At 45.5% G+C, this 12,483-nt stretch overlaps 1 protein-coding gene across 2 annotated transcripts in view; it reads left to right on the forward strand.

The window, feature by feature from the left end:
• The window catches only part of CTPS2 (CTP synthase 2), a 99,873-nt gene that overhangs the window by 63,248 nt on the left and 24,142 nt on the right, over nt 1-12,483 (forward strand). For both annotated transcript variants that reach the window (XM_059384849.1, XM_059384850.1), the window contains exon 14: nt 1,843-1,939. In XM_059384849.1, the coding sequence (XP_059240832.1) occupies nt 1,843-1,939 (97 nt within the window). The remainder of the gene's footprint in view (nt 1-1,842; nt 1,940-12,483) is intronic.

Here is a 12,483-nt window from a genome sequence, read left to right on the forward strand (position 1 = left end):
TATAGTCTTTAACAGCTTAAAAAAAAAAAAAAGATGAAACAAAACCATGAGATCATAGCATCTAGAACTGGGAAAACAGAGCAATGACTTATGAGAATGGGCTTTTCATAAAAATCATGTGTTTCTGAATTTCTGTGAAGTAAACTGAACATAAATCTGAAATTATTTGGTCTGAGTTCATTGCTTCCTTCCATCATGCACTTATGCCGTGTATACCCTGGGCCAGTTCCATCGATACGAGGGGCTGGGAATGCCGTGTAAGGAAAGACAGCACTGACCCAGCTCTCAAGGAGGTACAGTCTGACACACAAAAGCACTCTACAGACGTGAAGTGAGGGCAGCTCAGTGCGGGGGAGGGCAGAGATTGGGGGTCCTGACTAGGCATGGAGCCTGGGAATATCAGCTCCCCATAGGAGTTCATACTGGATAGTGGAGCTGAGATCTCAAGGTTGAGGCCGGTTTGATTTAGGAAAGGAAGGTAGGGGAATGGGAGATGTCCTGGGCAGAGGAAACAGCATGTGCGAAGTCCTCATAGGGGGAGGGAAGAAGATGCACTGGAGGAAGGGAAGGAAGGCCACACTGACCAGAATTTAGGGGACAGTCCTGGGACACGAGGCTGGAGGGGTAGGCTGGGCTGATACCAGGCAGTCAAGGATTTCAAGATGGGGGAATACGACTACTTTGCATTTGCTGGCGGTGTGCAGGGTAGGGTAGCCTGGGGCCATGTGAACTAGGGTAGGGGGGGCAGGCTTCTGGTAAGCTCTGGCTGTAGTCACGGGCAGGGGCTGTGGTTTGGGTGGTGGTTGGAGCAGTGGATGGATGTCGGAAAGCTGGAGGGGGTGAATGGAGAGAACTGGACACACTGAAGATGAGGGACGAAGAAGAGGGAGAGATCCAGGGCAGCGCTTAAGTTTACCACATACAGAATGTGCTAGAATGGATGACATTACCCTCCTTTTTGCTTAAAGGAATCCTTCTAAGGTTTTCTACAAAAAAATATCTTTGGTGTAGTTTTCCACAAGGATTGGCAGATTTGCTTATGGAAAATCTTTAAGGAGTGAAGTGGGCAGTGGGGGAGGGGTGTGAATAGCAAAGTGAGAGGTCCCAGAAGCCCAGAACTTGAAGTGTGAACATTGCCTGCAACTGACAGCTCGAGGAATGACAGGAGGAAGGTCATAAAGAGGCTCCTGATAAATTTTTTACAAGTGATTTGAAGGAAAGATGAGAAGCAGAGACAAACAGGAAGCATACCGTGAGGGGTGTGTCAAGCATGGCTGTATTCGAAAAAGAAAATTGGAAGGAACGATCAGGTTTTACTCTTTAGGGAACATCCTTATGCAATGATAATTACTCTAAAAGTAAAGCTTTGGGGGCACCGGAGTGGCGAGGTCTGTTAGGCATCTGCCTTCAGCTCAGGTCATGATCTCAGGGTCCTGGGATCGAGCCCTGAGTGGGGCTCCTTGCTCAGCGGGGAGCCTGCTTCCCCTCTCCTTCTGCCTGCCACTCCCCCTGCTTGTGCTTGCTCTCTCTGACAAATAAGGAAATAAAATCTTTTTTTTTTTTAATTTTTTATTTGACAGGCAGAGATCACAAGTAGGCAGAGAGGCAGGCGGCTGGGGGGGGGGGCAGGCTCCCTGCTGAGCAAAGAGCCCAATGCAGAGCTTGATCCCAGGACCCTGGGATCATGACCTTAGCCAAAGGCAGAGGTTTTAACTCACTGAGCCACCGAGGCGCCCCAAGTAAATAAAATCTTTACAAAAAAATAAAATGAAAGTAAAGCTTGAGATGTGGGAAATAACATTTGTGTAAGATGGAAAAACCGGATTTGTTTTGTTTTCTAAGGTGATTGATATGCCTGAACACAACCCTGGCAATTTGGGAGGAACGATGAGGCTGGGAATCCGAAGAACTGTTTTCAAAACTGAAAATTCAATATTAAGTAAGTTTCTCTGATCACTGGTTTTACGACAGCGGGGGTGCTCGGCGTGGCCGTGCAGTCTGAGCCTAATCCCACCCCCTTCCACCCCTCGGGCTCCCCTTCCAGTAGCCCCTGGTGTTGCCTGCGACTCTTCCTCCTACCTGCCCTCCTCCGCCACCCCATGCCCTTGCTGGTCCTCCTGCTTCCGGATCCCTCCCCCTGGTAGGGTTGGTAGACGGCTAGGAATAGCCCCTCTCATCTGATCTCCACAATACCCTGCCCAGGGAGCTGCTCTGTGATTGACCGATGCTCCTGGAGATGCTCCCGGAGATGCTCCCGGAGATGTTCCCAGAGATGCTCCCGGAGATGACCTTTCCCCGGGGAGCCCCAGTTCACTCAGTTCTTTCCAATCCGCTCCACCGAAAACCAGCTTCCAGTTCAGTTGTTTCATGTCGGACTGGTTTTAGCCACTCATTTACGAACTTCGTGAGGAGGAGAGCAGTCATTTGAGAAGTAGATTTCTCTGTTCCCCCAGTAGCTTCGGCGTGGGGAGAGGAAAGTATGATGGGGCTTTCCATCTGATATTTGCCCATCTTCTACTCTCGATAAGGTTATTCGAATTTTTGTGAAACTTCTTCTCATAGATGAACATATTCTATGAGAATAACTTAGAGTGAGAAAACCCCCAAAGGCCTGAGTTCAATTTAGTAAATACAGCTTGAGTGCCTACTCTTAGCCAAAGGTGCTGTGCTAAGAGCTGCAGGTCCGCTCCCTGCCCGGGACAGCCGTCAGCCCTGCTGGCCTCAAAGCAGGTGCAAAGAGAAGGCTGGAATGAGACAACGGGAACCCAGGTTTCTTGGGTGTCCAGCATCATCCCATGAAGTTATGAGCGTATCTTAGAAAAATGTCTTATTCAAGAAGGATAAGACCAGGAATGTGAGTTTCTCCTTTATGGATAAGAAACTGCTTCCATGGACTATACAGCTTCTGCAGAAGAATGATATCTAAGAAGGAAAAGTTTCAAGGTACACACATTTCCCTACTTTCTCTGGATAAGAAACCACTGTTCTCGAAGTGGCTTTTTTTCTTTAAGAATGTGCGAATTTTTTCTCTCCTTAGATATTAGCAGTGATTCCTCCTCAGCTTTCCGATGTTTTCAAACCCTTCGAAACTTGGTTCAAATAATTGCCTAAGAGACAAAAAATGGTTAGTGAAAAATGTAATGTTTTAAAATTGTATCTTCTATAAAGGATTCAGTGCTCATCATACTCAGCTTTTAAAAAAGACCATGTGTTCAAAATATTGAAAATTTTGATGTGTCTCGATAGAAATAAGACCGAGTTAGGGTTTATTTTTCTGTATTGTAGACATAAAAGTAATGTCAATGATTTTTATGATTCTTAAACACACGAAGAGCTTGTTGCTTAATTAATATCTTTGGTCTGCTTTTTTTTTTTAATATTTTATTTTTTTATTTGATAGCGAGAGACAGCGAGAGAGGGAACACAAGCAGGGGGAGTTTGAGAGGGAGTGCCTAAAGCCTGAAGATATTGGTAGACACAATGGCTGGATTACTAAAGTCATTCTGATTTTTATATTCATCAAGTTCCTCTTTTTTTCTTAGTCACCTATTAGTTCCTTAAGGTTCAGGAAAACTGGGAATTTGTTTTTTTCTTTTTTTTCAAGCATTTCACTGAGGCATCATTGACATATAGACAGCTATACATATTTCACATATGCAATGAGATGAGATGAATTTGAGTTTTCTAAAGTGGAGATTACAGGTATAAATCGATTTGGACCAAAGTACTAATCATCATTTGCTCAGTTTGTAAGAAACATGTCACCAGAGGCTCACTTCTGTCCTCCTTCTGCATGCGTGGGCTGTCCTTGCCTACAAAGGCTTTTTGTTATTAAAGGACTAAGGACAGTGTGTGGGGAACTGTCAAAGCTGGTTCACAGGTCTTCACAAATAAGATATTTTTTCTGTAACACTTCACCATAGTGTTAATTACACCTTCATGATGTCTTCAAAACTTTATGTTGCTTGATTTTTATGTAACCTTTTGTTGTAGAATAATGTTTTATGAACCTAGTCTTTGTGTCTATTACTTGGGCATATAATATTTCATTGAACTAAGGAACCATAATCCACTGACTCTTTTCTTATTGCTAAACATTGCAGGTTGTTTCCAACATTTTGTTAGAAAAATGCTGATGCAAACGTCTTGACATGGTGTTTATGTTCTTTTAATTGTTTCCTTAGGATAGATTTCCAGGAGTCGGACTATTAGGTCAAAGGGTATGAGCACTTTTATGACTGATAATTCTGCTGGATTGTTTGAAAGAAGAGGTGAACCAGTTCATAGTGATGTTAACTGTACTGTACTGTTCTTGCTTTCTCTAGTCTTTTTGCAAGTGTTGTTTTTTTTTTTTTTTAAGATTTTATTTATTTATTTGACAGACAGAGATCACAAGTAGACAGAGAGGCAGGCAGACAGAGAGAGGAGAAAGCAGGCTCCCTGCTGAGCAGAGAGCCCGATGCGGGACTCCATCCCAGGACCCTAGGGATCATGACCTGAGCCGAAGGCAGAGGCTTTAACCCACTGAGCCACCCAGGCGCCCCTCCGAGTGTTTTTATTATTTTTCTTTTTGCTCTCCTAGCAAGAACAAAAAGGGCCCTTTATTAGTGTACTCTATTTTGCATTTCTTTTCATTACTACAAAGTAGAAAGTCCCTCCCACCCCAAAATGTTGATTTACTTGTATATATACTGCCCATGTTCTAGTAACACTTAATTGTAGGAAGGGAGAGATCTACCAGCCCAAAGTCTATAACCTAAATGGCCTCAGCCAGGGGTTGATAAACTTTTTCTGTAAAAGCCCAGATAGTACATATTTTCAGCTTTGGGGGCCACATGGTCTTTGATGCAACAGCTCTACTCTGTTATTGTAGTGTAAAAGCAGCCGCAGGCAAATACATAAATGAATGAGCGTAGCTATGTTTCAATTTATGTCCCTTTATTTACGGGCACTGAAATGTGAATTTCATGTAATTTTCATGCATCATGAGATATTATTCTTCTTTTGATTTTTTTTTTCAACCATTTGAAAATGTAAAAATCATTCTAAGTTCGAGGGCTGACCAAAAAAGTCAGGGGAATCCTATTTTGCTTCAGAATTACCATGGCTTTTCAAACCCTGGTCTACACAAAAACAGGCAGCGAAGCTGTTGCCCTCCTGGGGAGCGTTCCAGGACATCTCCCAGCTTGTCTACTTGCCTGCCTGCAAACCCTATTTAGTGACAGAATAAGGTCAAGAGGGCTTTTGGAAGCCATTTGACCCAATCAGTATTTTTCAGCAAGGAAATGGAGGGCAGAGAGGGGAAGTGGCTCACCGTCAGTGGGTGGTCAGAACAGGCCCAGACCACTTGTCTTGCATGGTTTCTAGTCTTCTGTGCCAACAGATGGCCCTAGCTCCACAACCCACCATTATAATCACTCTCCAATATGCAATACTTAAAACACACATTTTACTATTGTTAAACTCCGTTTTTCAGATATGTATCTTTCACTGCATGTAAATTACACCTCAATTTTCCAAAACAGCATTTTATCTGGATACATAGATGGCAGGACTTGTCTTGTAGGGAGACCATAACTTGGTTGATTAACTCATTACATGACTCCTGAAAAGCAGAAGGAGAAATGGTGCAGAGCAGGTTACGTATTAAACCAGGCGCTTTGAAGAGGGAGAAATCGAGAAAGAGGTGAGAAAGGAGCCGGGGAAAGTACCAGGGAACTTGGTTATGAGAGGATTCTGAGGCTCCAAAAATAAACTTTATCGGTTTGCCTGTGGCTCTCAACTGAGTGTGAGAGTTGAGAACATGGTAAAATACAAAGCAATTCACACAAGGTTCAGAGCTCACTAAGGGGATGGCTGACAACTTGTTTGATGGTTATTGTTTCCAAAATATTGTAGTCCCCGGGCTTAATTTTTTTGGTCAGGTCCCAGACATGTTGCTGAGAGATCCAGGAAAGGAAGCATGTCTTTGTCTGTGCTGAGTGTGGTTTTCAAACCTAACTGCCACCTACCAGAAAGAATATGCAGGTAGCATGTTTTAATGCTGCTCAGTGTGGTGTGCCTATGCACTGGATGGATTGCTAGAGTCAGCTCAATTTAAAGCAAATCCCATATTTGACTCTAAACCAGTACCCAAATGGTTAGGGAGCCCTTGCCTTTAGAAACAGGAATGCTGTAGGGGTGGAAAGGCACAGAGCAGGCCTGAGTACTTGGGGTAGGGATGGGGGGTGCGGGGGGGGGGGGGTAGGCAGAGGAAGGAAAGGGCCACCCGATGAACATAGCTCTGTGCTGAGGAACCGTTAAAAGTGAGTGGGTGCCATTTTGCCCTTTGGGGGTGTCCAGTCCTGTGGAGAACGTGGCATAACATTTTGGAAGGAATTAGAAGCCCTCTTCGGGGCAGTGTATCCACCCAGAGACCAGGCCCTGGTGACTTCCCATCAGAGTTCTGAAAAGATGACCCTCCTCCTCAGGGCAGATGACAAGGGGTCAGTGCAACTTGACACAGGCAGACGTCAGCTGGCAGTGGAGGCTGCGGAGAGCTGCTCGGGGTGATCGGCTAGATGGAATGCTTTAGGAAAAGACTTAATTCCTTTTGGGGATCTTCCTGGCATTTCCTCATAATAAGGAGGAGGACTTGGCTAAAACATTTGGTTCTGTTTTATTGTGAAAGAAAAAGGGTTTTGTTCTGAGAGAACAGGCAACAGGCCAAGGAGGGATGTATGGGGTGAGTCCCAGTGTTAAGGATCTGGGTTAAATTCATGGCATTGGAAATGCAGAGGGGTCAATCTCGAATTTGAAGGAAAAGAGGATAAGGTAGAATAAATTTTCACTGGCTAGAAAAATTGCTTTTGCTTTCTTATCTCTTATCAAGGCATTGATAGAGAAAAACAGCTTCTAGTTCCTGGTGTGATTAGATTGCTAGGAACTTTAAGAAAATAATCGTGCCATACAAAGAGCCTTGGCTGGGTTAATGAGGTGATTTACAAAACAGTTTAAAAGAGGTCACCAGGGATTTAGGGACGCTGGAAGTCCCTGCCACGGTAATTTGTCGTGGTGAGACCGATGGGAAGGGAGTGCGGTGCTGCTCTGCGCCAGCTGGCGTTCTCCTGCCTCCCTCTGATGGTCCACACCGCAGGCGAGCTCTCTCCCCTGCCCCTTCTTGCCTTTGGCTGGGGGAACCATTCTCTAAGGTGTATTTGCGGATATGGGGGCTTCCAGGTCTGGGACGTAACATAGCCCCTTTAATCCTGACAAGAGGAGGCATTTACATGTCCCTTACTGGACCGGTTCTGCGCCGAGCACCTCGCCCACGGGAACTAGTGGCGTGGTTAAAGCCCAGCCACGCTGCCCCTGTGGAGGCCCCTCTGGGCCCAGCTCTCTGTCCCTGGCTGTGTAGCTACTTACGGCGCTGCAGTTTCCACCTCTGGAGAGCGGATACCAGAATGCCTCCTGCCTCATGGGGTTCTGGTGAGGGTTAAATCAGTTATACATGTGAGTCCTTCAGTGCCCAGCACAGTAGAAGCGCTATTCAAGTGCGGCTGTTAGGGTCATTAAGATGAAGGGCATATTGTCAATACAGTGAGACCTGTGAGTCTCTCGAAGCTCTGGGTATGATGGAGTATTAAAATACCTTATGATCGGGGCACCTGGGGGGCTCATCAGTTGGGCGTCTGCCTTCAGCGCAGGTCATGATCCCAGGATCCTGGGATCGAGCCCCACATCGGGCTCCCTGCTCAGCGGGGAGCCTGCTTCTTCCTCTCCCTCTGCAGCTCCCCCTGCTTGTGTTTTCTCTGTTACACACTCTCTCTCTCCAATAAATACATTTAAAAAATCTTAAAAGAAATAGAAAATACAATACCATATGATCCAGTAATTCCACTACTGCGAATTTACCCAAAGAAAATTAAAAACACTAATTTAAAAAAATGCACACACCCTATGTTTATGGCACCATTATTTACAATAGCCAAGATATGGAAGCAGCCCAAGTATTCTTGAATAGATAAATGCTTAAAGAAGCTGCGGTGTATACACACACACACACACACAGCAGAGTATCGCTCAGCCATATAGAAGGATGAGATCTTGCCATTTGCAACGACATGGATGGACCTGGAGGGTATTCTGCTAAGTGGTGGTAGTCAGACTGAGAAAGACAAATACCATATGATTTCACTCATAATGTGGAATCTAAAAAACAAATGAATAAATAAATGGCAAGCAGAATTCTATCTATAAAGACAGAGAACAAATTGATGGTTGCCAGAGGGGCGGGGGGTGGGAGGGGTGAGCAAAATGGGTGAAGGGAAGTGGGAGATACGGGCTTCCGGTTATGGAATAAATAAGTCAGGGGCATAGGAGGTAGAGGGAATATTGTCAGTGGCATTGTAACGATGTTGCGTGGTGACAGACAGGAGCTTTAGCTGTGGTGAGCACAGCATAACACACAGAGGTATTGAATCACTCTGTTGTACACCTGAAATGAATGCGATATTGTATGTCAGCTACACTTAAAAAAAAAAAAAAAAAGAATAGGGTCCTCCAGACATGGAGAGGGGAGAAGGGGTGAGCCTGAGGAGAAGGGGAGCGGGCATTCCCCTTGCCTTACATGTTCTCTCCGGTCCCTCCGTTCTGGTCTCCTTGCTCTCTACCTGCTAATATGACTAGCAGAAGCAGACCAACAAAATCTAAGAAAAGAGGTATTAAAGATGGGATAAGAATACTAAGTCGGGCTGGGGGAAAGACATGCAAGCAATGAAAATAATATAATGCTGTAATGTGGAGTTAAAGGCAACACATTTCAAAAATCAAAAATTAGCATTTTTATACTAGCAAACGGAGATAAAAGCAGATCATGAAAAATAAAATTAGAGAAAGAGGAGGAATTTAGATGCTTAAAAGGAATGAGATGTTTTATAAAAACTGAAGAAACGGTATACCAAGAGCCAAAAGTAATAAATAAAGGAGGAAAAAAATGGTGGCCGGCCCGACTGCACACTTTCTAAGCATCAGTAATGAGGAAGTTCTATGCATCGTTTCACTTATTCCTTTCAACACCGACCTGGGTGGATTTCGCACAAGAGAAAAAGGCATCTTAGGCAGCTTAAGTCATTTGTTAAAGTGTCACTCAGCTGATTTCTGAGCCCGACCTCTTGGCCATCTCACTATATCAAATAGCAGACCTTAATTAAAGAGGGGATAGAAAGACCCAAACAGCTCACAGAGCTGAAAGCTAGCTTGCGCTGAGAGCCCCAAGACAGGGCTCCACAGGTCTCAGGAGGAGTGTTTTGTGGGAGAAGAGCAGGGAGTGCAGAAAGCGAAGACCCCACCTCTGGCTTCTGAAAGACAGTCTGAAACCACATGCTTGGCTTGAGAAGGGACACACGCCCTGAATGGACATTGGACTGAACAGCTCGGCCGGTAGGACTGGGCTGGGAATGTAAATGAGTCAAACAGCCAGGTGTAAGAAGTGCCACAGCTTAACTCCACAATCAGTGGCAGCTACATCAGGCCTTAGAGTTAGAGAGGCGGTAGGGAGTGATGGGGACTGGGGCAAACTGACAAGCAGTTGACCCGTCAACTGCTAAAACTGATAGTTGCATGAAGAACTATGGCTTCACTGTTGCCAGTCTTCGAACTTTCCAAGAGAATCTGGAAGTCTGGAGTATTATGACAAATCTGGTTTCTAAATGTTGGCGACTTAATTCAGAATTTTAAAACACTGTGTGTTTGCCAACACCATGCAAACCAAATACACCAAACATCTGTACCCTGGGCAGCGTCTTGGGATCTCTGAACTAGACACACTCCAGCAGACCCTTGCACATAAACAGAGAACTCTATCCCCTCTAGTGCTTAATTAGTTCAGGGCATGGTTCTGGGCAGTCTTTAAAGGGACTTTAATGAAGACATTGGTGCAGCAATTAAAAGATGTTTGGGCAACGGTAAGGCAGTTCTGCCTAGAGGGAAGAGGTCACGAAGCCCATCAGGGAGTGATGTTACCTTTTGGACATGCCATGGGTGATTTCTTCTAGCTCCCGTGGAAATAGGAAATGTGGGGCCCAGGTGAAAGATAAGAATCAGAAGGTACAGATTGGGGGCGCCTGGGTGGCTCAGTGGGTTAAAGCCTCTGCTTTCGGCTCAGGTCATGATCTCAGGGTCCTGGGATCGAGCCCCACATCTGGCTCTCTGCTCAGCAGGGAGCCTGCTTCCTCCTCTCTCTCTGCCTGCCTACTTGTGATCTCTGTCTGTCAAGTAAATAAATAAAATCTTTAAAAAAAAAAAAAAAAGAAGGTACAGATTGGGGGTCTAGAGCATGGAGGGGTGGCTTTCAGCAGTGAATGTGGGGGAAGAAGGGAAGGTATGGTTCTGGGCAGGTGTCCCTACTTGAGGATGAAGAGCTAGTAAATGGGGCGAGGGGAGTACACAGAGGAGCAGAGGTCGCAGATGGGGAAAGGGGGAGTTACTCAGGTCCCAACTGAAGACACATTTGCTATTATTTTGAGAGCTGTTCAGTAAAACAACAGGAACAAAAACCAAGTTGCAAAGGATGGGGATGGGATGTTTAGATAAAGGGTAAGTTAGGGGAAGAGGGGGTGGTGGGGGCAAGAATGGGGCCGCATAGCCTTTACTTTTTCACATTTTAATTGTGGTAAATACACATAACATCAAATTTACCGTCTTAACCATTTAAAAAAATATATATATTTTATTTGTTTATTTGACAGGCAGAGATCACAAGTAGGCAGAGAGGCAGGCAGAGAGAGAGAGAGAGAGAGAGAGAGAGAGAGAGAAGCAGACTCCCCACTGAGCAGAGAGCCTAATGCGGGACTCCATCCCAGGACCCCAGGATCATGACCTGAGGTGAAGGCAGAGGCTTTAACCCACTGAGCCACCCAGGCGCCCCAACCATTTTTTTAAAAGAATTTATTTGTCAGAGAGAGAGAGAGCACAAGCGGAGGGAGGGGCAGAAAGAGAGGGAGAAGCAGGCTCCCCGCTGAGCAAGGAGCCCAAGGTAGGACTCGATCCCAGGACCCTGGGATCATGACCTGGGTTGAAGGCAGACACTTAACCCACTGAGCCACCCTGGTGCCCCCCATCTTAACCATTTTAAAGTATATAGTTCAAAAATACACACACACACATACACACACACACACAGAGTGTGCATGTGCACACAAGCAGGGAGGGGAACAGAGGGAGAGGGGGAAGCAGTCCCCCACTGAGCAGGGAGCCCGATGCTGTGGGGCTGCATCCCAGGACCCCTGGATCACGACCTGACCAGAGCCCAAGGCAGACACTTAACCGACTGAGCCACCCAGGCACTCGCGCCCCCCTCCAACTTGCTTCTTAAGGCAACATGAAGCTTATGTGCAGTTAATCTCTGTTGCATTTGATTTTGTCTCCAGAAAGACTAGGATAGAAAAGAAGTCTGTCGTTTTGTTGAGGATTTCCCCCTGTGCCTAAGATCATCGCATGGCACGAGTGCTTGATCAATCCATCCGGAGAACCGCTCCTCACAATGTGGTGTATCTAGCCCTCAGTCTTTTCACTCCACACCTAGATACACTCCGCAGTCAGCCACAGCTAGCGGCAGCTTGCCTTGTCACTGATTGTCATTGATTGTCCTCCGACAGCGCTTTCAGCCCGAGTGGGGATCAGCAGTGCCTAATCCGGAATGCACAGGGAGTCGCTCGTGGTGCTTTGTAAAAACCCACATGCCCAGGCCCTCTCCTGAGAGTAACCAAATCAGAATCCCTGGGGCCAGGGCCCCGGAATGAGCATTCTTGGTTTTATTTTGTTTTTAAGGTGTTTTCTTTTCTTTTGTTTCTTTCTTTTTTTTTTTTTAAGATTTCATTTATTGTTTATTTGACAGAGAGAGAGATCACAAGTAGGCAGAGAGACAGGGAGAGAGAGAAAGAGGAAGCAGGCTCCCTGCTGAGCAGAGAGCCCAATGTGGGACTCGATCCCAGGACCTTGAGATCATGACCTGAGCCCAAGGCAGAGGCTTTAGCTCGCTGAGCCACGCAGGCGCCCCTTAAGGTGTTTTCAAATAGAATTGGACTGGTAACATTCTGAGCTATTCTCAACATATAGTTATAAAGGAAATTTCAATTTTTTTCCCCTGGATATGGCAGTGGATTAGTTTTGTGAATTTGTTCTTGACAGATTTGTAGGTGATCAGGTAAGAATTTGAGTCCATGAAACAGTATTTCCAAAGTTCTGAAAACATGTTTCATTATATGCCATATATATATATATATATACACACACACACATAGAAATGATGCATCCATTAAACAAATATTTATTTATTTATTTAGATTTTATTTATTTCTTTAACAGAAAGAGAGAGAACACAAGCAGAGGGAGTGGCAGGCAGAGGGAGAGGTTGAAGCAGACTCCCCACTGAGCAGGGAGCCCAACTTAGGGCTCCATCCCAGGACCCTGGGATCATGACCTGAGCCGAAGGCAGACGCTTAA

This window comes from Mustela nigripes, chromosome X (genome assembly GCF_022355385.1).
Source record: "Mustela nigripes isolate SB6536 chromosome X, MUSNIG.SB6536, whole genome shotgun sequence".
NCBI lineage: Eukaryota > Metazoa > Chordata > Mammalia > Carnivora > Mustelidae > Mustela > Mustela nigripes.